This window comes from Mchenga conophoros, linkage group LG12 (assembly GCF_057382185.1).
Source record: "Mchenga conophoros isolate Kocher_MC1m ecotype Shallow Benthic linkage group LG12, M_conophoros_male_GT1.1, whole genome shotgun sequence".
In the NCBI taxonomy this organism is placed as follows: Eukaryota; Metazoa; Chordata; class Actinopteri; order Cichliformes; family Cichlidae; genus Mchenga; species Mchenga conophoros.
Window position 1 is genome coordinate 29452901 of NC_140537.1, and position 25166 is coordinate 29478066.

Here is a 25166-nt window from a genome sequence, read left to right on the forward strand (position 1 = left end):
CAACATGCTCCTCTGACCATTGACGGAGCGTCTGTGGAGAGAGTGAGCAGCACCAAGTTCTTGGGTGTGCACATCACAGAGGATCTCTCCTGGACGTACAACACCACAGCACTGGCCAAGAAATCACAGCAGCGTCTCTTCTTTCTCCGCAAACTAAGAAGAGCAGGAGCACCAGCCCCCATCATGCACACTTTCTACAGAGGCACCATCGAGAGCATCCTGTCGAGCTGCATCACTGTGTGGTTTGGAGCCTGCAATGCGTCCTGTCATAGAACCCTCCAACGCATAGTGAGAGCTGCAGAGAGGATCATTGGTGTCTCTCTCCCCTCCCTCCAGGACATTTACAGCACCCGTCTCACTAAAAAAGCCCTTTGCATAGCGGCTGATCCCACGCACCCAATGCAAAGCTTCTTCAAGCTGCTGCCGTCGGGGAGGAGACTGCGGAGTCTCCAGGCCAGGACCAGCAGGCTGAAGGACAGCTTCATCCATCAGGCTGTCAGGAAGCTTAACTCCCTCCCGATTCTGCCCCCTCTCCCCTCTCTCCTCCACGGTCTCACTGAACTCTGTCACACACACACAAACACACACACTCTCTGACTCACTCACTGGCCTGCACCAGTTACCAGTCACTTTGTGGAGCATTGGACTGCCATTACCTCATAAGACTTTGTTGTTACACTTTCTCTTACCGTACATTACTAAATCTCCATTTGCACTATTTGCCTATTTGCACTACTCTGCCTGGTTTACACTCAATGTCACTTACCCATTATATTGTATATTGTATAGCTTTCTTGTTATATGTAAAATTGTATTTATTTAAATTTTTACTTTTTAATTATTTTACTTGCATTTTTAATCACTTTTATATTTAAATATATTTAAATGTTCATTTGCTATTTATCTAGGGATTGAGAGTAACGCAATTTCTATTCTCTGTATGTCCTGTACATGTGGCAGAATCGACAAATAAAGTTGACTTTGACTTTTTGACTTTGACTTTGATCTGAGGGCAATACGACTGTTACAGCAAGTAAACAGAAGGGGGCGCAAGGAGCTAAACTAAAAAGCACCTTTGTGTGCCAAGATGAAGCTAACACAGGCATGGTGCAGTTTGTCATTTTTAATGATAAGGTTCTTTTCTGTCTTTATGTGACAGGAAAATGTATGTGATTGAATACTACTGTGCTTGTTGAAGCAATGCAACCGTGAAAAATAATACACATAATAATAACAGCTGTTTTTACCAAATAATAAGGTTTCATTTCCTTTTTCAGAGAATGAATTACTGGAAAATGTTTGCAGACACCGCATGCAAATTTTGTCGCTTTTGGATAAATGTCTTTAAAAAAAATCTGTCATGACCCCACCTTTGTGGTCCCACGGCCAAAACTAAAAATAATCATACACCAAAGATATTCTGTTAATGGGAAATTTCAAAAAGAAGTTGAACAAATGATTGATACAGCAGCACTTCCTCTTGCAGTGCATTATAAATACACCAATGTTAAATATCACCTTTATTAACGCAGAACAGAGAGCACTGTGACGGTATCATAACATTAGTTGTTATGTGGTTACCACCATAATACCCATCAAGTGTACGCTGGATCTGAGAGTAATATATGAACAATAACACATCTCTATTGTGTGCCTGTGCATAAAGTTCAGATAACTTTTAAAGAACATAGGAACGCTGATATGATACTCGGAAAAGGACATTTTCTCTTTGCCATGCACAAAGGGGAGTAATCCACTTTTCCTCAACACGTGTGATTATGTGGTACACGCTTTTTAAACTCGTGCATTAATTATTTTTTGACAGATTAGAATTGTGTGGTAATTAAAATAAGAATAAATGACTCATTGACTGATTTAGTAATTTTGAGTTTATTCAGTAACAGACACTGGGTTTATTACTAAGAGATAAAGTACTGAGAAGTAACAGCCAAGAGCATCAAACTCAGTATCCCATAGTCCAGGCGCAGAGCTTAAACGCAGTCTTTTTTATCTTTTTAGGCTGCATCGTCGTCACAGAACAGTATAATCAGGCCCCAGTGTACTCTGGGTAGATGGGCGTGGAGTTCAGTGCAGCTGCAAGGGGATACATGTTGCTGAGCTATTCTTAGCTCTGTGACAACATGCTGATTTAGAGCAAATGGAAGGAAAAGAAGGGGGTTACCTACAGTACTGTGAATTTAACCAGTGCATAAATACAAAAATAACTAAATGAATTACCACGCATCCGTGACAGTAATTATTAAAGTCTTATTTTTTAACTTTAATTTCGTGTCATGTATTATTTTAAACACTAATGGATAAAACAACTGTCGGAGCTCCAGCACAAAAAGCTATCCTTGGCACTGAAGACTAGGAGGGAAGAAAATGCACGTGTACTGGGCGGCTCTTGGGGTAATCCTTAGGCCAATCAGAGAACAGTATGTTTGAATAAATCTGCATAGTTTAAAAAACTACAAGTGATGATTGGTTAAGGGAAATCCAAGCGGCGAATCGCTTAAATGACAGGCGCTCAGCTGGTGAATAAGCCCCGCCTTTGGTATTTTTACACGCAAACCCCGGAAATCCTGTTACTTAAAGGGACAGAGGAGGAATTTAAGGCAAAGGCTGAAACAACGAAAACAGCTGGGAGTGCACGAAAAAGACTGGCACAGAGAGGAAGGGAGTTAGCTTTGTTAGCTAACAAACTATTTGGACTATAGAGTGAGAGGACGAGTTCAAGACTGTCCGAATATTTTACCTATTTGATATACGGTTAATGTTGCTAACGTCTTTTAGCTTCGAAGTCGATTTTCGGCCCATAACATCAGCTACCTAGAAACCGACAACGCAGCAGTCAACACGGCAGACAGACAGTAGAAAGGCCAAACTCCCAGACTGCACGGACGTCACTTCAGACTGCCTGGCTGTGTTTGATAATCTGAGTCTATATTTTTCGTGAGGTGAGTAGACTTCGAAATCTTGAAATGTGGCTGGTTGCCTTCCCTTTAATCTTCTGCATTGTGTGTACTTTAAAGGTAGGGGTTTGTTGAAATGGGTTAAGTTATATCCTTTGCATTGTGATCATGCATAGAGATTCCTTATCATAATTGGGAGTCTAGCAGAAGAATGAGCGAAATCCAGCCTGATCCAGCTGATGACCTGACAGTAGCTTGCATGATGTAGGGGGCGTTCCCCTGCTTTGTCTGCCTTCCTCACACTTTCTTTATGTGTGCACAGTCTGCATTGGTTGGGGACAAAGTGCTAGAATTTCCCAGTGAAATCCCAATGCATAAATCAAAATTAATAGTGTGCGTGGCATTAAAATGATTATGAGATAAAACGGTTTTTATTTTTTTTAATTATTGTAACTGCGCACTGTGCTCCTGGGATTGTGCATATATGGGCCAGGCAAGAAGGATCAACCAGCAGCGGTATATCTGTGAGATTGTGACTGTAGCTCAGCGGGTGGAGTGATGATGAACATTGTACAGCTAATAGAAGAGGGCATATAACTGATTGCAGTCGGTGTATTGTTCCCTTGGATTGCACTTGGGAGTTGCATTGCATCATGCATTGAAGAGTATTGATGATGGCACAGAACCTTTGTCACATGCATATGCAAATAAATAAATAAATATATAAATGTAACAAATCAATGAGTCCTATATTGCACTGTTAATATGCTAGCTGCAGTGCACCATCTCTCATTGTCCTGACAAGCAGAGCATGAAGGCAATGACATACACATTAGGCATGTATGTGCAGTCTCACACTGCATCATCTATAAAGAACACGTGCATATGGGAAAACAGCAGCTGTCTTACATGTATGGAAACTACAGATTTTTGCACACACTGCAGCACCAAATACAGCTGCGGCTCATTATTCTTCTTCTCTTGCTTGTCCATGCATTGCTCTGACAGCCACCCCCCACTATTCTGTCTGGGAGAAAGCAGTGGGCTTTTCTGCAACTAAAACCAAACAAAGGACCCGCTTAAGGTTAAAGCAACCATCATTTCATTCAGGTCTGAGATGATCGGGCACTGCTGAGGACGCTGCTCTGTGTGGGAGATACGACGCCGAGTGTGACGTCATGTAGATCTTTGCTGTATCCAGCCCCGAAGGCAAGATGCATGTTGTTCAGCAGGCCTGGGTCTGGGCTTGTCCCATGCTCAAACACCTTTTACTTAAGTTCCCTCATGCTTAGGTACACAAGGACAATTTAAAAAAAAAAAAAACACACAAAATGAATTCAGTCTATTCAGGTGAGATAGAGAAACTTGGATAATCCTCTCACATTCAAAGAAAAGGAAGAGAGGGAGTGATCAAATACAAGAATGGATAAGTGTATCAACCTCCATGCATGAAAAGAAAATAGCCAGAGGAAAGCCCCCGTTGTGTTGTTGGGGTTTTTTTCTGCTTCAAAAAATTTAGCAACCAACACATTCAGCCAAATTAAATGAAATCAAATTGCATGCTTCTGTGCATACTAAGCAGGCAAGAGCGTTGAGTTAAGCAAGAGTAGGATCATGAGTAACAGTCTGTTTTTCAAGTAGTTTGGAGGGCCACCAGTATCTATTTAGGCTAAGGGAATGAATGATTCTGTCGGAAGAGAATAAAATAAAGTCCACAAAAACAACATTACATACTTTTGCATACACTCTATCTTTGAGCAAATCAAAAATAACTTTTGTATCATTTGTCTTATGGTGGTTTTCGTCTTTGATCACGATTGTTCTTTAGCATTTCTACCTGGCAGCAATTTGATTGTCTGTGTAAAAAGTGGGGGTGGCTATTAAATGCGTTGAGCAGATGAAGGCTTGTTGATGAAGGCTTGTTGTCAGCTCTCCAGTGTATCTCAGCAGGATTTGATGCCAGAGATTACAGATGATTGTGTGGGTTAGATCGAGTACTCAGCACTGCTCTGGGGCTATATTGATCTCTAGTGTGTATGTGTGACTGAGTGTGCCCAAGCACGACTGTGCTCTATCCTTATGGGAGCTAAATTATGTTTATTGAATAACAATAAACAAAAAAATACTAGGCATAAATTATTAGCTTTAAGAAAAGAGGAATGCAACAAATAAATTTAGATAATAAGTATGCACAAGAATTTGATGTGACTTTTGGTACTAAACCACAGAAAGCAGTGACCAGCTGACAGGAATAGTGTTTCTCATTTTAAAATGCAGGGAGACTACCACTGTTGGGTCTTCTGAATAGAGTTTTCTTTTCTTCAGTGTCACTTTGGGATTCTACTTGATAATTAAAAAAAATCTATATGCAATGGACAAGATCAAACACAAGGATGAAATCTCTGTGATCTCAGGTCGTCAGGTAGCACTGCACTGGTGGCGCATATGACTCTGGAAATGACTGCATAGGCTTGGGAATACTTCTGACAACCACTATCAGTATAACTAAACATGATTCATCCCCATATGGAAAAGATATATATAAATCTTATAACGTTTGTATCTGTCTTGTGTGAAACTTGTATGAAAAGCATACAACACTGAAAACAGATATAAGATCCCTTGAAAAATTATATTAATGAAACTTGTATGTTTTGGGTACTTACTAAAACAATATATGAAAGTAATGAGAAAGCGGCCACTTTCATGAGTAAATCATACAAGTTTTTACTATTTCTTTTCCATATGTGTCAGTACATCTGAAGTCAAAATTCTACAACGCAAAAGAAAACAATAATAATAATACATTTTATTTAAAAGCATCTTTTAAGACACCCAAGAACACTTAACAATAGAATAAAACACAGGACAATGTCAAGACAAAGAACAATAAAAAAATGTGAAAAAAGAAAATAAATAAGATCGTCTCTGGGACTGACTTCATTTATAAAGAACGGACCAAAGTTTAAAACTATCCTGTGATTTTAATAACCAAAGTATTCTTTTTTTTTTTTTTTTTTTAATCTGTCATTATTTTTCCCAAGGCTAAATAGGAGAGGCCACAGTTCAAAAGCCAGATTCTGTAACAGCGTATGAATCAATTAGTGCATATAGCCTGGGTAAGTTGCACATCTATGACGGTACCATTAATGCCATCCATATATCTCTTTCAGGGAAGGCCTTCAGTATTGCATAAAGATGATGTACAACCTCACTCAGAATGAGGAAACATTTTTGTTTTTAAATGTACAGCAGCTGGGCTCCTCATTTCCCAAACACTTACAAAGTGTTGTAAAAAGAAGAATTAATGCAACAGAGTAGAGAAACATGCCTTTGCCCAAGCTTTGGAAATATCCTTACCTGACTTTGTCCAGAGAGCATGTGTAAAAAGGGCTTGGTACACACATTAATCAAACTTAGCTTCAATCTTACCATTAAAGGTCACACAGTCCTCCTAACAGTCTACCAGTAAGAGGAAGTGGTTAGTTCTCTTGCAATCATACAGTGTCCCTGTGTTTCTATTACTGTAGTTTTCAGAAGAATCAATGTGGAGGTTATTGAAGAAAATGCCAAAGAATTCTGTGATCCTTGGAACAAGTTGGCAATGTTACAGTGGTGGTCACGGATAGTCAGAACTGTGACAGCTTTGCAATTATGAAGACTCAGGAATTATAAACAGGTCAAGTGTATATTAAATGTTGCTCAAGTTGCTCAAACAGCCTAAAAGTGTTCACATGTTCCAGTTTGCCTTCTTGTCAATCTAAGATTTTACTTTTGATTGCTCTTGTAAAGGGAAGATACTGCGTATTATGCTGGAGTGGCTTGAATGACACATCTAAGGTTTCATCTAGCGTGGAAGCAGTTTGCAGTGACACGGTAGAGCAAAGTGAATTACATTCCACAACTTCAAGTAACTACAGGTGAAATAACTGCTGGTGATCAGTATTTTAAAAAATAAATAAATGATCTCAAATACATGTATTTTTGTTATACCAAGCTGCTTTGGTGTCTGCTCTAAGTTAAGTATGTAACATCTTTTATAAATGACAGACATGTCTCCAATTCTGTGTATACGTGTGTTATATGGGCATTCTAAATAACTATGCAAATAGACAAACCAAAAATTATTGTTGCAGTATGTACAGCTCTAGAAGAAACATAATGATGCATTTTAAAACTACCTTAAATAGTTACCAATTAACTTCACAAAAAGTGTGTTAAGCAATAATAGGAATTGAAGATACTCAGTAGGTTTTTCGACACATGTTGGAGAATTACACAGTTGCGTTTTTTGGCTTAGGGTAAACTCAAACGAACTCCATGATGTTGAGATCAGTGCTTAGGCCTTACCCATCTGTTACAGAACACTTTGTTTTTCTTGCCACCGAACATAGTTTTTATGACACTGAGTGCAGATTGAATTTGGATAAAGTCACAAGTTTCCATGATGGTATTGCATCATCTAAAGTACTTGAAGCATTTGTAAATTACTCTAAGCTGTTCGTCCCACATTGCTGCTTGCTTGCTTTACATCTTAGAGGCTCAACCAAGACAAGTTCAAACTTTTGTTCCTTCTGAGAAAATATCTCCTAACCTAGACCTTTTCAAGACCATTGACAACACAGTTGTGTTGCCAAGTTTGATAAATGACCTAGGAATGACCGTGGTATTGATAGATTGTTAAGCTCTGCAAATATTGGTGTGGCAGGCCACTCCTGTTGATGTATTTGCCTCCCTCCTTGCAATGGAGGTTGCTTAAGTGTCATCAGGCTTTCATAACTAATCTAGTAAACTGTTGCCTTTTTGCTGTTAAACCTCCCAAGTTTCTCCATAGCACTTCTTTGTTCTTTACAAAGGCATTCTGTTTCTGCCTATATCTAGTTTAAAACTAATGTTAACTTAAAGGGAAGCAAGGAAAACTGCTCCTTGTTACCACAAAGATTATGTTGTAGTAGAGAGTTTTACCCTCTTCTTCACCCTCTTCTATTCTTGGTCCAAGGTGGTGGAATGAGCTATTGGAAACAGATTAATCATCTAAAGCAGTCTGGCTGAGCTGGTCCTGTGCGGTATCGTTTTGAGCTGGTGGCTCCATCCCCAGTATCCCCTGAAACAGGAGGTGAGGCAATACAAAAGAACTGATTGAATCAGGATGGGATACTATCCTGTCATCTGCAGCCACTGCTGAGCCTCATGAGGGTCTGAAGGAGAACAATGGATTTTGTTGCTGCTGCAGCTCACCTGCTCCAAGGTTTGATCTGTTGTGCATTTAGCGATACTCTTCTGTGTATACTGATTGCTATTTGAGTTATTGTTGCCCTATTACCTTGAAGCAATCTGGCCATTCTCCTCTGACCTCTGACATGAACAACAAATTTGTACCCACTGCTAGTCACTAGATATTCTCTCTTTTTCATCATTCTTTGTAAACCGTAGATGTGACTGTGCTTGAAAATCTGAAATACCAGAACAGCCTGTCTGGCACAAGCATCCATCCATCCATCCATCTTCATCCGCTTTGTCCGGGGCCGGGTCGCGGGGGCAGCAGCCTAAGCAAAGAGGCCCAGACCTCCCTCTCCCCAGCCACCTCCTCCAGCTTATCCGGGGGAATACCAAGGCGTTCCCAGGCCAGCCGAGAGATATAATCTCTCCAGCGTGTCCTGGGTCTGCCCCGGGGCCTCCTCCCGGTGGGACATGCCTGGAACACCTCACCCAGGAGGCGCCCAGGGGGCATCCTTGTCAGATGCCCGAACCACCTCAGCTGGCTCCTTTCGATGTGGAGCAGCAGCTGCTCTACTCTGAGCCCCTCCCGGATGGCCGAACTTCTCACCCTATCTCTAAGGGAGAGGCCAGCCACCCTTCGGAGGAAGCTCATTTCTGCCGCTTGTATCCGCGATCTCGTTCTTTCGGTCACTACCCACAGCTCGTGGCCATAGGTGAGGGTAGGGACGTAGATCGACCGGTAAATTGAGAGCTTCGCTTTTACACTCAGCTCCCTCTTCACCACGACGGACCGGTGCAGCGTCCGCATTACTACAGCTGCAGCCCCAATCCGTCTGTCGATCTCCGGCTTCCTTCTCCCATCACTCGCGAACAAGACCCCGAGATACTTGAACTCCTCCACTTGTGGCAGGAACTCATCCCCGACCCGGAGTGGGCACTCCACCCTTTTCCGGCTGAGAACCATGGCCTCAGATTTGGAGGTGCTGATCCTCATTCCCGCTGCTTCACACTCGGCTGCGAACCGTTCCAGTGCGAGCTGGAGGCCTTCACCCGATGAAGCCAACAGAACCACATCATCTGCAAAAATCAGAGATGAGATTCTGAGGCCACCAAAGCGAAAGCCCTCCGCCACTTGGCTGCGCCTAGAAATCCTGTCCATAAAAATTATGAACAGAACCGGAGACAAAGGGCAGCCCTGGCGAAGCCCATCACCCACCGGGAACGAGTCCGACTTATTGCCGGCAATGCGAACCAAGCTCTTGCAACGGTTGTATAGGGATCGAATGGCCCATAGCAATGGGCCAGACACCCCATATTCCCGCAACACCTCCCACAGGACACCCCGAGGGACACGGTCAAATGCCTTCTCCAAGTCCACAAAACACATGTAGACTGGTTGGGCAAACTCCCATGCACCCTCAAGTATCCTGGAGAGGATAAAGAGCTGGTCCAGTGTTCCGCGACCAGGACGAAAACCGCATTGTTCCTCCTGTATCCGAGGTTCGACTAACGGACGAACTCTCCTTTCCAGCACCCTGGCATAGACTTTCCCAGGGAGGCTGAGCACAAGCAGCATCACCATATTACGAGTCACTTAAGTCACCTTCCTTTCCCTTTCTGTTGCTCTGTTTCAACTTCAACAGGTCATCTTGACCAGGTCTTCATGCCTAACTGCCATAAAATATGGTTATAAGATCTTTACATTTACAAGTAGCTGAACAGATATATCTAAAGAAGTGGCCAAAGAGTTATCATTTAGCATTTATAAATAAGTCTCCTTGAACAAAACATATAAACGCATTGTATTAATGTAGTCTTGTGAGTTAGTCTTGGAAAGAAGACGTGTAATCCTGTGCATTACATTGGTCACTTATGAGCTTTCCATTTTGTTCTTATTGTGTTGCCATTACTCAGGGGAACAAGTGTAGCATCAAAGCCCTCCATGTGTGCATAGTACATATTCCCATCTGTCTTGTGGATTCTGGGTATGTAGGACACGCCTGACTTGCATGAAATTTTACACTAAATTAAAAAAAATGACTCCAAGGCAGCGACGCAGAGCTGATGTTTGCAGTATACCTGTATAGTGTAATTGGAAGTATGTAGGGTTTAATTTAAACAGTTTATTGTACATCACCTACCAAGTCTTAGGTCTGCCAACATTAAACAAATATCCACAACAGTGTATTTCCTACAGCCTTGAGAGCATTGTAGCACTTTGTGTTGTTTGTATTTCTAAAATAGGCCTATAAGTGATTATCTCTGACTTTGCGTACTAATGGTTTGGTTGTGTTGGTATGCCATGAAACAAATGTTCTGTCTGTATGTGTGTATTACTGGCTCACCTTGCATGTCTCACCAGAGCAAGGGAAAAAGCTTTTTTGTTTTCTCCATACTGCATTGATAGTTCTGAGCAGGATCCCTTCTGTGTATAGCCTGATTCAACATGCAGGACAAGCAGCCACCAATTAGGCTGAAGTGGACACAGGAATTATAGCAAAGGAGAGAGCAGAGGAATGACGTGCAGTAAACGTGAGCCAGGAGTCACACCGACGCAGCTTGTGACTTACTCAGCCATCAGGGTGGCTGTCCTGTATGTTTGGTCAGTTTTCTATAGACACTCCACTCCCACTGCCTGGTTGTCTTTGGCAATGGATAATGGTCCTGATACAACTCTAATATGTCCCCATATTTTTACTTTGTGGCATAATATTCACAATATTATTTCCACTCCCCTGACTGCTTTATAATTTGAGTTGGAGTTTGTTTATTGGCCTGATGGGGGAAAAAAAAATTGCTCTTAGTTCTCCTCATTTCTGCTCTACCTACACATTGTGTTTTTACAAAAAAGAAATTTGCTGCTTGCTATTTATAACACCACAGACCCGTTGTACGCAAATAGTGAATGTAAAATGGATTTACAAGTGTGTCAGTGTAGAGAGATTATTTTTGATCTCTCTAGACTGACTTTATTATGCTAAAATACATTTTTGGAACCAGATCATGTTTATTTTTAATGAAAGTATCTTAAAGTGGGTGTAGCCTAAAACAGAGAGCTGCAGTTATATTGCCAAAGCTTCTCATTATTAAGTTCTGCTTAATAACCGCAAATGCGTGTGTGGATGTGTGTTAAATGGATCTCAGGATTAACCCTAGTCAGACGTCACTCTCTACTTTACACTGAAACATCACCGACATTTAAGTTGATGAGACGTCCTATGAATGTGTGTCTACCAACATGCTGTTATGCGACTGAATTCAACATTTTTCTCTAAGTCTGTGTGCTTTGCTGCTTGTGTTTTCCTTTCATTCTGCTGTTGATTGCACACTTCCTGGAAAAGGTGGGTGTCAATGACCTCTAAGTGCCATCCTAATCTTCTCAGCCATCCGCTTTGGTTAGTAACCAGTTATCTGTTGGATTAAATGGTTAAATAGTGACAGTATGATTGTTGGATGAACTACGTGGTATTTGTCCCCCCCCCCCCCCCCCTTCACTGCCAAGATGGTACTACATTCAGCCTCTACCAGTCAGAATGGTGCAACACCACCATGCTATGTGAATTTCCTAAGCATGAAAGGCAAAAAAGAATTGGTTCATACTGAAAGAAGATGGACAGGAAAAAAGTACCCGAAGGCTAGGAGGAGGAGGAGACAGAAACACACAGTCACACACACACATTTCCTGTCCTGTGTGAATAGGCAACATATTTCTCTGGAACATTCCATCCTCTGAGCTGGCCTAGCCTGTCACCAAGACTCAGGGTGCCACACTCCTCCCCATCATATTTTCCCCATCCACTTGATTTCTTTCCTTTCATACGTTTTACATTATCTCACAGTGATATAATCAGAGTTCTGAAATGCGGTACGATTGATACACAGGAAATTAGTTTTAAAATGCCAAACAAACCAACAAAGGGAACTAATGTTATTTCAGGAATGATGTATAAGAGTTCAGAATGGGTTAAAATGAAATAAATAAATAAATAAATAATCTTTTTTTTTAATTTATAGTTTATTTATTTAATTTGGGAAACTTACATTTTTTTTCTACATGCTCTGCATTTCAGTTCAGTTATTTTGAATGTAAAAAGTGCACACCTTGTAGAAGTGCCCAGTCTCATTAGTCCACTGATGTGTAGAAAGATCATTTAATAAGAATGATCAACATACAGTATAGCTGTGTTTAATGTCAATGTTTTAAAACTACTTGGGCAGATAAACGTGTGTATTTTGTGAAATATCCTAAAGCGTTAATAAGCTTCTCAAGTTTTGACCCACTGGCATTAAAAGACATGTTGCATCTTCCCTGCATTCATCAATGAGCTCTTACTCATTGTGGGTTCTCTACTCTCTACTACTCTGGCCTGACTTTTACATGACATTACGTGACTTGAGTAAACAGACTGCCCCTGTACACATCTGCGGTTTTTGTTTTGTTTTTTAATCCTGTTACTTCCGTCCTCCTTTATTGTCATGTTTACTTTTTGACCATAACAATTGTTTGACATCATATCTGTAATTCTGTTGATCCAGCTATTATAAGGTCATTACACTATGGAGCTGTATAATCGAACCATTGTGTTTAATTGGTCATATAGATCTAGCTTATTTGCTAGATCTATTTGCATAAAGTCAATTGATTACCCTACAAACAGAGAAAGCACCTGTACCTGAACTTTCTATCTGTGGTAAAGTCTGCTGTGGAATTATAGCACTCAATCAGGCAGGTAAAGACCTGCTTCAAAAGTGCTGGTTGAAATAAGAGCCGAAATGTTTGAAAATAGGAAACCTCTTATTGTCACTATGTATTTATAAACCTCTCTGCATTTAATCATCCTGTCTTCCTACCCTTACTCCAACTGGTGACGGCAGATGGCCGCCCCTCCCTAAACCTGGCTTTACTGGAGGTTTCTTCCTGTTAAAAGTGAAGGGTTTTTCCTTCCCACTGACGCCAAAGCGCTTGCTCATAGGAGGTCATATGATTGCTAGGGTTTTCTCTGTTGTGTCATCGTAGGGTCTACTTCATAATATGAAAGCAGAACTAAATTCATCTACATACCAATTAGGTCATTAGTTTTGCTTTTAAAGAATTACATTTTACAGCTGAAGTTTTGCAGCACTAAAAAAAGGAGGTTGTATTAAAAAAAAAAAAAAAAAAAGAAGTTTGAAATTGCTTTAAATGTACCTTCACATTTCACCAGAGGGCAAAAAGTGTGATAGTAATTATCAGCCACCCTACAATATATGTACCTTAGTCTACCCTTTACTGGCAGACATTCATGTAATTGTTACAGTCAAGTCAGAGGCATTGCATCATAAAGTTTGAGTGTATTTAAAGAAGCGAGTCATCAACATGCACCGGTGTTTGTAATACCCTTGCAAATATTATTTGTAAATATTTTTTTTAGCTTTATGCTTCTTAACGGCTTTACTTCCACACGCAGACGTGGACATCAAAACAGGAAGGAGTCTGTGCGTCTTTAAACAGGCACCATGCTCTTCTCTTCACACATGCACACTTCTTGTTCCTCCACCTCCCCTCATTAATCCTTCCTTTTATTCACTCCCAGTTTGAGTGAGAGAGTTAAGGAGCTTGTTTTAGATACTTTGGTTTAGAAACACAGATTATTTATTTTTACGCGTTGTTTGTTTGTTTGTTTGTTTTTTAATGCAGCTGATATGCATTGTAAATGTTGTTCCCGAGACTATATTACAAGCCATGTAACCCATAGAAACCCATTTAATCCAGAAAATGGAATAAACACAGCTGGTGTCACTTTGAGGGGCCTACAAAAACAAGACATGTGTCAAGCAGCATTTCTCTTATCAAGGCTGAAAGTCCAGCCCCCTATGCTGCCATGTAGACATCAAAACAAACACTGCCATGCGCTCAAGTCAAAATTGCATCAGTGTGAGTTTTTGTTGGAATGTGAGTGTGTGTGTGTGTGTGTGTTTTCAATGCATCGTTTTCTTTTGCTCCACTCAATGGCATTGAATGGGGGAAGGTGTTCAGAGGGAAGACACACCCCTTTATCGCCAAATATGGAAAGCAACGTTCACTCTTAAAGGGACAGCAGGGTGTAGTTGTCTTCGTTTGTTTGCGTTGAAACGGAGAATCTTAAACAGTAGGAACATAAAATCCCATTACTAGATTTCTTTACCAGCTTTTCTGTGAAAAGCAGCGGACGAATCACATGAATCTCATTTCAATCTTCAGTTGTCAGTTTGTCTTGATCTGTTTCTTTTGCTTCCTCCTCCCCTGTCTACCCCCCTCCGCTCCTCCGCTCTCACCCCTATCCCCACATCTCTATATTTGGAGCTATGTGGCTGAAGACGTGTCTTGTTTTTCAAGCCACCTCTCTGCTAACTTTTACTGTTCACACACTCAAAAAGCCAAAAACAAACAAACCAAAAAACAAGTGCAACCATACTATCACTCAGCCAAGGAACCACCTATGAATAAGTACATGTCAGTACATGGTCTATGAGAGTGGTAGAGATTAATTTTGTATGCAGGTTTATGCACATATTTATTCTGGTGGCAGGTAGGATCAAATTATGTGTGTGACAGATTTTTATTTTGTACAAGGATTTATTTATTTTTTTAAAGCATGAATCATTTGTTAAGGAGCCATAACCTTAGAGTAATTTGTTAAAAGAGACACCACAAAGCTTATGCCCAGTCCACCCTCTTGTAAAACAGAGACAATACAGAAACTCTGCAGTAACTTGGCAGGAATAAATATTCCATCTTGTTTTGGAAACAGATAAAGGGTGTTACAGATGGAAACTGAGTTGGAGGTAGAATTCCTGTAGATCAGGAGTCCTAGAGGGAGAGAATGACAGAAAGTGAATGAAATTTAAAGTGACGAGTAGCTGTCAGTATGTTGGTCTTGCATGTCTCAACCAGTGTACATCTGATAAAAAGTCAACCCAGTGTTCCAAAATAAAAAAAAATAAAGCATAGACAGGGAGGTGTGAGTGTGCATCTCCAGGAGCACTGGACAAAGAAGTGTTCTAAATATGTGTTGAATAAGCACTCGCTCGACAGCCTCGAAGATATATGTTGTGGTCAACTTTCTGTGCAGTTTCCACCCACTGTATGCGTGCTTGTGTCAGTAGTGCACTGTGCTGTGTGGACTTCAACAACACCAAACTGAAGTAGTTCTCGGGTAATCGACATCCTGCTCCTTATTAGCTCACAGATGCTGCAATAGTCACACACACACACTCATAAGCACACAGCTGAGCGCTGCTCCTGGTCCTCTACTGATAAACTTTTTCACATGCACTTATTGCTCTATCAGTCCCACCACAGATAAGCCTTCTGCTTCATGCCTGCTTTTAATGTTCCACAGAGGAGCAAGAAATAGGGAAGCAGAGAAAGGGGGAGGGAGTGATTGCATAGTTATTAGCAGGTTTATTTTCTAAGACATTAACTTCTTTTATTAACTGTTATTCTTTAACCAATTCAAGCACACATGCACAACTTTACATGTGGTTGACTGTACAAAGAAAACTCGTCATGCTTGGAGATGAGTTGTGTGTTTTAATACACACTTTACGCAAAGTGTTCTTAAAGCCTGCACTCTACTTTTGCAGAACATTCAAAGCTTCAGCAGGTGGGAGGGCTTATGGATACTCACACCTCCTCCCCCTTTGCAATCCTTTCCTCCAGCCAATCAGGGCTTCAGCCACTACAGCTGACCCCCCTTCTGGTGAGCCAATCAGTTGGAAGCATCCCCCCCCCCCTCCTCTCCCCTGTATGCCTTCACTGCTGAGTGAGCAAAGCATGCCTCACTCTATCAGCTGAGAGGAAACCAACAGAAAGAAAAGCGCACACACACACAACAGAGAGGATAGGATGGCTAGAAAGCTTAAAAGGAGGGGCCTGAAAGTACATAGAGGAAGAGGAGAAGTGGGAGGTGAGAAGGGTCTGTAGCATGCCAGATCGCTTTTGTATTCAAGATACTTTGGAGGTGTGCGAATGAGAGGAAAAAAACGGGAAAAGGGAGGACTCCGAAGAGAAAAGGCAAGGGAGGGAACCAGTGAGAAAACAGGGCTGCAAGTTTGTTGATGGGTTTTTCATTTGTGTATGTGTGACTGAGAGTGGAGAGAGGTAGACGGAAAGAAAACAGGATACATAGGCAGAGGGATAATTAGTGCATGCAGAAAAACTACTTGTCTTTCTTGCGACATTACCTATTTAGACGGAAGGAAGCAAAGACCAATGAGAAGCCAGGGAGTTAAGACCAATAAGGCACCCTAATCTAGTAGAAACAGAAATACACAAGAGGACACAGAGAAGAGACAACAGAGTCACCCCTCAAGAACACCTGATGAAATAGAGGAAGGAAGGGGAAAGACCGAGTGAGACAGCAAGATAATCTTTCTGCAAGGGTGAGTGAGACAAGTTCTCTTGGTGTGAAGTCAAGTGTACTAAAGCTGTTCCTGTTGATTGCTGTCATATTGTCAGCTGGGCTCGAATGACTCAATGTCTCCTAAAATGGCCACATGAAAGGCAGGCAGACAGATAGGCAGAGGGAGGGAGAAACAGAAACAGACCCTGTGTCAAAAAGGCATTCTCAGCAACTATGTCACTGAGCCAGCTTAGTTCAGACTGCAATTACTCTCCAGTCAGAATGCTGTGTGTGTCAACTCTAACGCTTTCTCGCTCTCGTTTATCAGTTTCACTGAACTTTACCTCTCTGTTCTGTCTTTCTTTGCCACTTCCTGTCTTCTGCCTTTTGTTTAACATAAACACATTCACAGACTTAGTGAGCTGTCATTCCAGTCCCTTGTGAACTGAGACTATAGTAATCTAATCAACAGCTGGTTGTTTGTAGAAACACCCAGTAACTTTTTCTTGTGGTGCTTTTTTTTTTTTTCTCTCTCTTCTTTTTTCCCTTCTCTCTGTGTTTGTTTATCAGCCTTCAGGCAGAGTACAGGCATGGGAGTAGTTTGGGTGGGGATCTGCTAAAACTTGGTGAGACAATCAGGACATTTGGGAGGTTACTGACTTCATGCTGATGCTATCATGCCTCTAGTTTGACCGAGGACATAAAGAGGTCAGAGTGCATTTGACCACCTAGAGATAGGGTTTCACAAAAGCCAAAAATATTGTGTTACTGACTGAAAACAAACTATTTTACCTCTTTAGAAGGGTGGGCAATTAACCCTATCCCATGGTCTTTTTTTTTAATCTTGCAAGCTGGGAAAAAAAATCATCGATTTTACACAGTTGGCATAATGCCACTGTGAAGTCTTTGTCTGCCTCTGGAAGAAGAGAGACTAGAAATTTACCATTAGCTATCCCAGTTTGATTTTTTTGCTTCACACTTTTCTCTGATTCCAAATGAATGAATGAAATGAGGGAGAAGGACAGCAGTGCAGTGGTTAGTACTGTTGCCTCACAGCAAAAAGGTCCTGGGTTTGAATCGAAGAGTGTGGTTTCTGTGTGGAATTTGCGTCTTCTCCCTGTGCCTGTGTGGGTTCTCTCGGAGTACTCCAGCTTCTTTCCAGTCTAAACACATGCAGTTTAGGTTAACTGGTGATTCAAAATTGGACGTAGGTGTAAATTCAAGTGTGACTGGCTGTCTGTCTCTCTATGTTAACACTGCAACCTGTCCATGGTGTATGATGCTTCTCACTCTATGATAGCTGGAATAGAAAAATGTTATGGATAGCTAAAAAACTAAAACGTGTGCGTTTCCTGTGTTACCTGCAAAAATTCCCAGTTAGCAAAATGTTTGTATTCTAATAAAAGCATTTCTATACTAAAAGAAGTGAATCTTCACAGCCGTAAGAAGGTCAGCTGTTTTTATCTGAGGACTCCACCTATGAGAAATTGTAACTGTCGAAGAGCATGCAGTAAAAATATCTAAAGTATACAGTAGCTTTGTTGTTCTTCAAATCAGTTGAGGGTTGAAAACAAACCCAAGCCGTTGCAGGATTAAATTGCTAGGTTTTGAGTCTGATCTTTGACATCTCCATAGATTTTACTGGGAACTGCTTTTAGGTTGCATGATCACTTGCCTCTTAATGACATCTTTCTGCATTCATTTCTTTATGTATAGCCCAGTGGTTTGACATCCCCCTTGTTATGCCAAACACAGTTCATGCCCCTCACCACACAAAAAATCAAGCCACAAATCCCACAATTTTATCAGTTTCTAAGAATAAAAAAATATGAATATCCATATTCAGCTGCATCAGGAAACTATTATTGGTTTTCTTTTCTCTAAAATAGTTTATTCACCTTAGTTTCAATTCATGTTTTTCTCTTCTATGGGTTGTCTTGACCTTACCAGGAGTGGCTCCACGTCCCAACATTAATGCCCACCCCACCTTTTGAACATGACTGTTATAGCTTAAGTGTGTTTTCAAGGATGTAGTCCATCCATGTGCAGCTTTGTTTGCTAGAAACCACAGGGTGTTAAGTGTGCTTTTGCCTGTTTTGCAGATGTTTGGTAGTTGCCACCCACATTACTGATGGGTGTCTAGTCTCATAAGCTCTGATTAGTCTTTCAAGTGGAACTAAGAGTGTATGTGTAAGCCATATGCCTTATTGTTAGCAATTACCACATCCCTAACACCACCTCCCATAATGATCGAGTCAAACTCTTCTGGGCCTCTTGATGGGCTATAAGTCATCTGACCCAACACTGTTGGCATTCAACCTCATGACCACAATCTTCTTTGCCCTGGAGGATGCTCATAGACTGACACAGTGGTTGCCTATGTGTTGAGTGTTGTGCATTCCAATGAACACATACTTGTACATATTTCAACACACATAACCGAAATGTCTCAAAGAAAAGTAACTTAATACAAACGCTAAATAACAATATATGATAATGTGACTATTGCTTAGGTTGAAAAGTTGGAAAATGGTAATTTTTCCAGGAGGTTTCACTCTGGATCCCAGTTGTTTATCAAAATGAATAGGATCAGTGAGTATCCTATCTCACTGTCCTTTTGTTGTATTGGAAAATTATTTCCTGATTTAATAATAGGCAGATTTCCTTTTAATGTTTTTCCATGCATGACTCAGTCTGCTGTTGCTTTGATCCAGATCTAGGGCCGAGTCAGACAAACTAAGCTTTTTGTTCAGCAATTTTAATTTATTTTTGTCATCCTCTTTAACATTTTACTACTGTGTTTCTTAAAACTATACTCCTACTATTTTAAGTTCATTTTAACATGGATTTGAAGCAAACTGAGTAAAATAATATTAACTTCAGTTAATTCATGACTCATTAGTTGTTTGGGTTTATTTATTATAAGTTTTTTTTTTTTTATTACTTCATATCTTTTTTTCTTTTCTTTTTTTTTTTTTAGCTTATTTTAAAGATATTAAATTTATTTTATTCTAGTTTTTATTTCATTTTTGCAATATTTATGTTGGAAGATTTTTCTGCATTCAACCATTTTCAAGGAGTGTGTTGTTAGAATTAAAAAATTATATTTGAATATTATTTTTTTTAACATTGTTTTTCCATTTTATATCCTCTGAACCAACTGGCCTCATAACTGCTCGTTAATATGTAGCCATGAACATGCCAGGTTGCCCCTGACACTTGGGGGTGGGGCTCTATTTATACCATCCTCAAGGTCTTTGGTTTGGGTTGGCCTCTCTCGGTTCCCCTCATCCTTTATCTCTTTGCTTTCTCTGACCGCTGGTTGCTGTCAGGTGTTTTTAAGTCTTTTATCTTTCATCTTGGCCTTTTTAATCTCTTTTGTCTGTTTCTGAATGCAGATAGATTTATAGGCAGTGCTGCAGAGGTTATGTTGTTTGCAACTGGCTCACCAGTGATAGGCAACATCTTTATTACTTTTAGCAATGCATTCTTAGTGAAATGTAAGAAATTCTTTAAAAAACAAAGTTTTAATTAAAAAAAAATCTAACAATTCTTGTGTGGTGATAAAAACTCATTTTATTTGCTTATATTTTGGATAAGAGTTAATTTGGACATTTTATAATAAATTGCATATACTTTACGTGGGCTTTTACAGTCACTATAAGTACAGATCTTTGCAATCCGAACTGTGTGAGAAGCACACAGTTCAGATTGCATAGGTCATATGAATTTGAAGCAGATCAGATTTAACCTGTAGATGTGAATATGGTTTTCATAGGTTCTCTGACCTGAACTGCCACCATATCCAGAAACCTGAGACATTTTTGGGGTGAAGCCAGACCTTTCCCTCCCGTTGGTTACTGGATTAAGCCTGAGAAGGGCTGGGCAGCATCTGCCAGACTCCTGCTCCTTCAAAATAAGGTCAAAAATCAAGTGGGATCCTGCATGGAGCCAACTGGGCTATGCAGTAGGCTATGACTATAAATACTGTTGCTGACTCTTCTCTCATCCCCCCCGATTGCTGTGTGTGTATTTGTGTGTCTGTGGGTATAGTTATGTGTGATATAATTACTCGCAGTGAACTTTTATGATGTCTCTTTATCTGACTTGGTAAAAACACCAGGTCTGGTTTGGCACTCCCTACTCAAATATCAACAAAAAATTGAATGACCTTGGCTAGCAGGATTTATATTGGAAATGTCCTGTCATGTCCTCTTGCTCATATTTTCCTGTTTATAGTAAAGAAATCTCACACCAGTATGGGTAGTTTGGCTTGTAAAGAATCAGACTGATCTACTTTGTTATGTGTACATCTGTGTTTACAAACACTTTCCGCTTATGTCGTTTCTTACTGACATGCTTATTAGCAGCATATTGGCTGTTTATTAATCATCTGTTACATTTTTTGTTTTAACATTTTTAGTGCCATTAAGAGGGAGTTATTATTCTTGTGGTGGTGTCACCTAGATTTGTGTTTTATGCTTCGTTTTTGAACTTAGGCAACATTACAGCTTTTACATAAGCGGCCAATAAAGTTACAACCATTCATACTTGTGTATAGTGTGCCAGCATTGTTCTGCACGGTCACTACCAAAACACTAGTTGGCGATATAATTTCTGTCTTTGAGCTGATCCATTTTTTTCCGATTGATTTAAATGATGTCGGCAGAAGTAAGTTATAGTGTAGGGTTTCAGTAGGGTTTGCAGTTATGATGTGCCTTTGGCATAGATTTAACACACAATAAATTCCACTTAAGATCCATAGTGGGCAAATTATATTAAGACTGTGATTTATGTGGAGCAGTTTTCGTAATAAAAGAAAATAACTAGGAAGTAACCGGGGAATACTCTTGATGGTCTTATAGTTGAGCTAATACATATACAGGCTGAAAAGCAACTACATTAGAATGTTTACTTAGTGTCACCAGATGTTTTGATGTAAAAATAAGATAAGCACTCCTCTTTATATGAAGCTTGTGCATCCTGGGGTTTATTTTTTTCAAAATAAAGTAATCCATTCTAACTACAAAGGTTTCACTCCTGACCATGTGATTTGTTGTATGAAGTCATGTATGCCATTAGATTAGATGTTTTGTATATGTATATAAACATCTTGTAATGTAACACAGCATGAAGGTTTAGTGAATGTAAAATTTGTTTTTTAGAGCAATAAGAAATATAATACAGTACATGCTCATAAATGTTATTGTTCAGTAATTCAAACACCTGCTGAAGGTCAAGAAGAGTGCAGCCAGTCATATCATTAGATAGTATAGCCTTTGGGGGGATTTTATTCAGCATCCAGTTCCAGCATTGGAAACATTACACCCGTATTTCCCTGTACTGGAAAATATGCATGAATACTCCAGTTCTTTTTTTTGTTGCTTGATCTTTAGGATTGTGTCATCACTTCTTTTCACGTTACAGATTTCTGCCTGCGTCACCGCAGTTTCATCATAATGTTTTAAATGCAAAAAAAGCTGAAGTACCTGGTTTCTGTAATGTAGGTCTCAGTGGGAACCAACTATACTTCTCTTTTTATATGAGTGCCAGGGGAAGAAAGTCAGATTAATGTTCTTCATTTTCAAGCTTTGAATAAAATATCCAAGCATTTAATTGAACTATTTTTGATAGCTTGATACAACATAGGCCTGTGTCACAGTGGCCTGAAATTTTTAGTTGGCTGGAGAGATTTAATGGAACACTGCTATTTTGTAATGTTTCCCAATTTTTTTTAGATATATATATATATTTTTTGACGAGCATCTTTAGTCCCCCCCGCCACCCCCTACACCCTTGCACCCCCTTACCCCCCCCTGCACCCCCTACCATCCACCCTGTCTCCTTCACTCTCTCTAGCTCAGTGTGTCTTTTTCCCTCTTTGTGGCCAAGCACAAAGGAGTCGTTATCCTTGGACTACTGGTTGCCACGGTGACGGCTCACTGTGCCCCCGCTCCCCCACATTCCCAAATTGTAGTCCAAGTAGGTTTGGAAAGAGCTTCCCCTGGCCTAGCATGATTTAGTGTCAAGTTAGCTCTCCGAATGACTCCTCCTCATTTCATCCTCAAATGGGATATTTTTTTTTATACAGATAAGAGAGTGATTAGACAATTTTTAATCTGTTGACTTTTTGGTAACATAAAATTAATAGTAAAATATATTAAATGGCCTGCTTTTTAATTGCTTTATGCTTAAATATCGACATTCTAACTTACCCGCTTCTCACTCTAACTCACTCGCTCTCTCTCCTTCTCGCTCCTAAATCTGTAATTTAATTTGGTGTCCTGCCTCTTCACAGATACTGGGTGGAATGACCCTGTCATGATGCCTCAGCCATGCCACATCTCACGCCTAGGTGACCAAGGAGGGTGTGTCTGGCTTTCAGCCAATCACAGAGGGAAGCCCATTAGAATTAGTAACAACTTTGAGATATTTCTCCTCAAGAGCCTGCTACATCACTGACACTCTCCACCACTGGTAAATTTCAACCTTTGCTGCTCAAATCCAAATCTTATGTCTTTTGCATACAAAGAAGCATTAAGTGGTCCATTGTATATTTACTAACATGGTTTCCCAAGCTAGGCTGTAGTACTGAAAAGGAAAAAAAGCCTTTTTATCCTCATAAATTTGAATCAGCAACTTTGACTATTAAATATATATACCTGTAATGGTGCTGATTTCTTCTGTCACTGACAAGAACACTGACCTTTGTATTTTCTCTCAGGTCTTGGCTCCTGTGCCTACCTCCTTCACTCCGGTTTGTTCTTGACTCCTTGGTGTTTCCTGTTCACATGTTCTGGGATACTGGCTTCATTTTTTTGAGAGCTGCCATGGAGTTAGATGGGTTCCTTTAGTATGCTGTTAGATACAGCTTTCCGATGTTGTGCCAGATACAGCTTGTCCACACAGGGAGAATTGGACAAGGACGGGCACAGAGATGAGCTGTTGTTCTCAGGTACTGGCTTGAATATAAGTCCTCTGGCTTGGTGGCAGGGCAGCCAACCTTAGCTGACTAAAACTAAGATAGTAATCACATTCTTTTAAAAGATTTTAAGCCATTGTGTCTGAACTATTTGAGGCATGCCTTTTCTATGTAGCCAGGATGGGATTTTTAGCATCCCTGCTTAACTGTTTTTCTTTTAAAACTTGAGTCTTTTAATAATTTCTTTTTAAAAATGAGTTTTATTGCAAGTTTTAAGTCGTGTGTGTGTTTAAATGTCAAAGAGCCTAACTTACAAATATTACAAAATAATCTCTGCTTTATTAAACGTTTTCCTGAATTGTAAAATTGTCTGTTGTTTCTCTCAGGAGCTTTGTGGCCAAGTGTCCTGTGTTTGACATCACTGCAAGAAGTGTAGGACTTACCCCTCCTGTGGATCATCTTGCTCTTGCACTTGTGAGGATCTACTTGACCTTGTTGCACAAAACTTAGTTTAGACTCTTATCCTTCAGCCGTCAAAAGATGCGGCACATTCACGTTGAGTTAGCCCACAAAAAGGCTCCACTAGAACTTCCGGCACAGGAGGGGGACCTGCCTCCCTCTTCACAGGGCTTAGACCCTGGTGTCAGACCAGGGGCACCCAGGCACCTTGACCAGGAGGAGTTGAGACTCCAAAAGGTCTACCAGCTCTCTATTTTCTCTCAGTTGGGAGGATTTACCACCGCCACAGAATCCCACACTGATGCCCAGCAGAGGCCTATTCGATCAGGTGTGAAAAGGGGGTTAGAGGAGCCTCAGTTAACTCATAAGCGCCCCCACCTGGGGGACTCTCCAGACAGGGAGGGGCTTGAAGGAGGGATGCTGTGTGGGCCAGTCACAGCTCAAGGTGCAGGAATGGGGTTAGCTGGTGGGCCTAGTGGATCTGGTTCTCTGTACTCTTGCATGCAGATGGAGCACAAAGACCCAGAGGAAGGATTGTTACCCAGGTCTCCACCCCTTTCCCCTACCCACAATCCTTCCCGACGCCCAGCTCAGTACAATCAAGATAGGCCATTTCCTGACGTATTTGCTCCACTCTCACCTAAATCAGCCCCAATGTGTGACCAGGGTCATTCCCTTGGAAGCTCAACTAGGACAGAGATACCTAATGGGAGCCGCACACCGACCCACTCACTAGGTAGCCCTGGAAATGACAGCTGTAGTAATGGGTCATCTGGAGGCCAGCCCAGCCCCCACATGTATGAAATGTCCACATATGAAACTCCTAACCCAGCCAGCCCAACCAGTCCCCCAGGTCCTTTTTCCCCACCACACCATACAGAGATGCAGGAACCAGGGGAGGCAACAGAATGGGAAGTTGGACTTGAATCCTCCCCACCTGAGCGAAGTGCCACCCAGGCTGCCACCTCCTCTAACGGCCTGGCTTCCTGTGAGAAAACTCCTAGCACTAATGGCCACCGTCTCTTTTCTGGAGGCCACTGGCCTGCCAAAAAGAGGTTGCTGTCTCCAAGTGATACAGGGGAGTCGTGTTCAGAAGATGAGGGACCCTCCACATCTAAGAGAAGCAGGCTGTCATTGCTCGCTCCAGGACTGGGGCCCGCTTCATGTCGTAGCACTGATGCTAAAGCTGCCCCTTACTGGAACCACCTGCTGCCCTCTGTTTGGGACCGGCCTAAGGTTAGCACACATCATCTTTATCATATGTCTCGTGGTCATTTTAATGCAGCA

The 25166-nt window shown here is 40.9% G+C and overlaps 1 protein-coding gene across 5 annotated transcripts in view; it reads left to right on the forward strand.

The window, feature by feature from the left end:
* Nucleotides 1-2541: 2541 nt before the first annotated feature.
* The window catches only part of atosb (atos homolog b), a 29523-nt gene continuing 6898 nt past the window's right edge, over nucleotides 2542-25166 (forward strand). Inside the window, exons 1-5 of one of the 5 annotated variants that reach the window (XM_085295114.1) lie at nucleotides 2542-2960; nucleotides 7915-8031; nucleotides 22797-22975; nucleotides 23223-23453; nucleotides 23807-25115. In XM_085295114.1, the coding sequence (XP_085151240.1) occupies nucleotides 23961-25115 (1155 nt within the window). In that variant the 5' untranslated portion in view covers nucleotides 2542-2960; nucleotides 7915-8031; nucleotides 22797-22975; nucleotides 23223-23453; nucleotides 23807-23960. Of the gene's footprint in view, nucleotides 2961-7914; nucleotides 8164-14418; nucleotides 16539-20276; nucleotides 20420-22796; nucleotides 22976-23222; nucleotides 23454-23806; nucleotides 25116-25166 lie in introns of those variants that run through there. The other 4 variants (XM_085295116.1, XM_085295113.1, XM_085295117.1 and 1 more) reach the window with 4 other exon arrangements.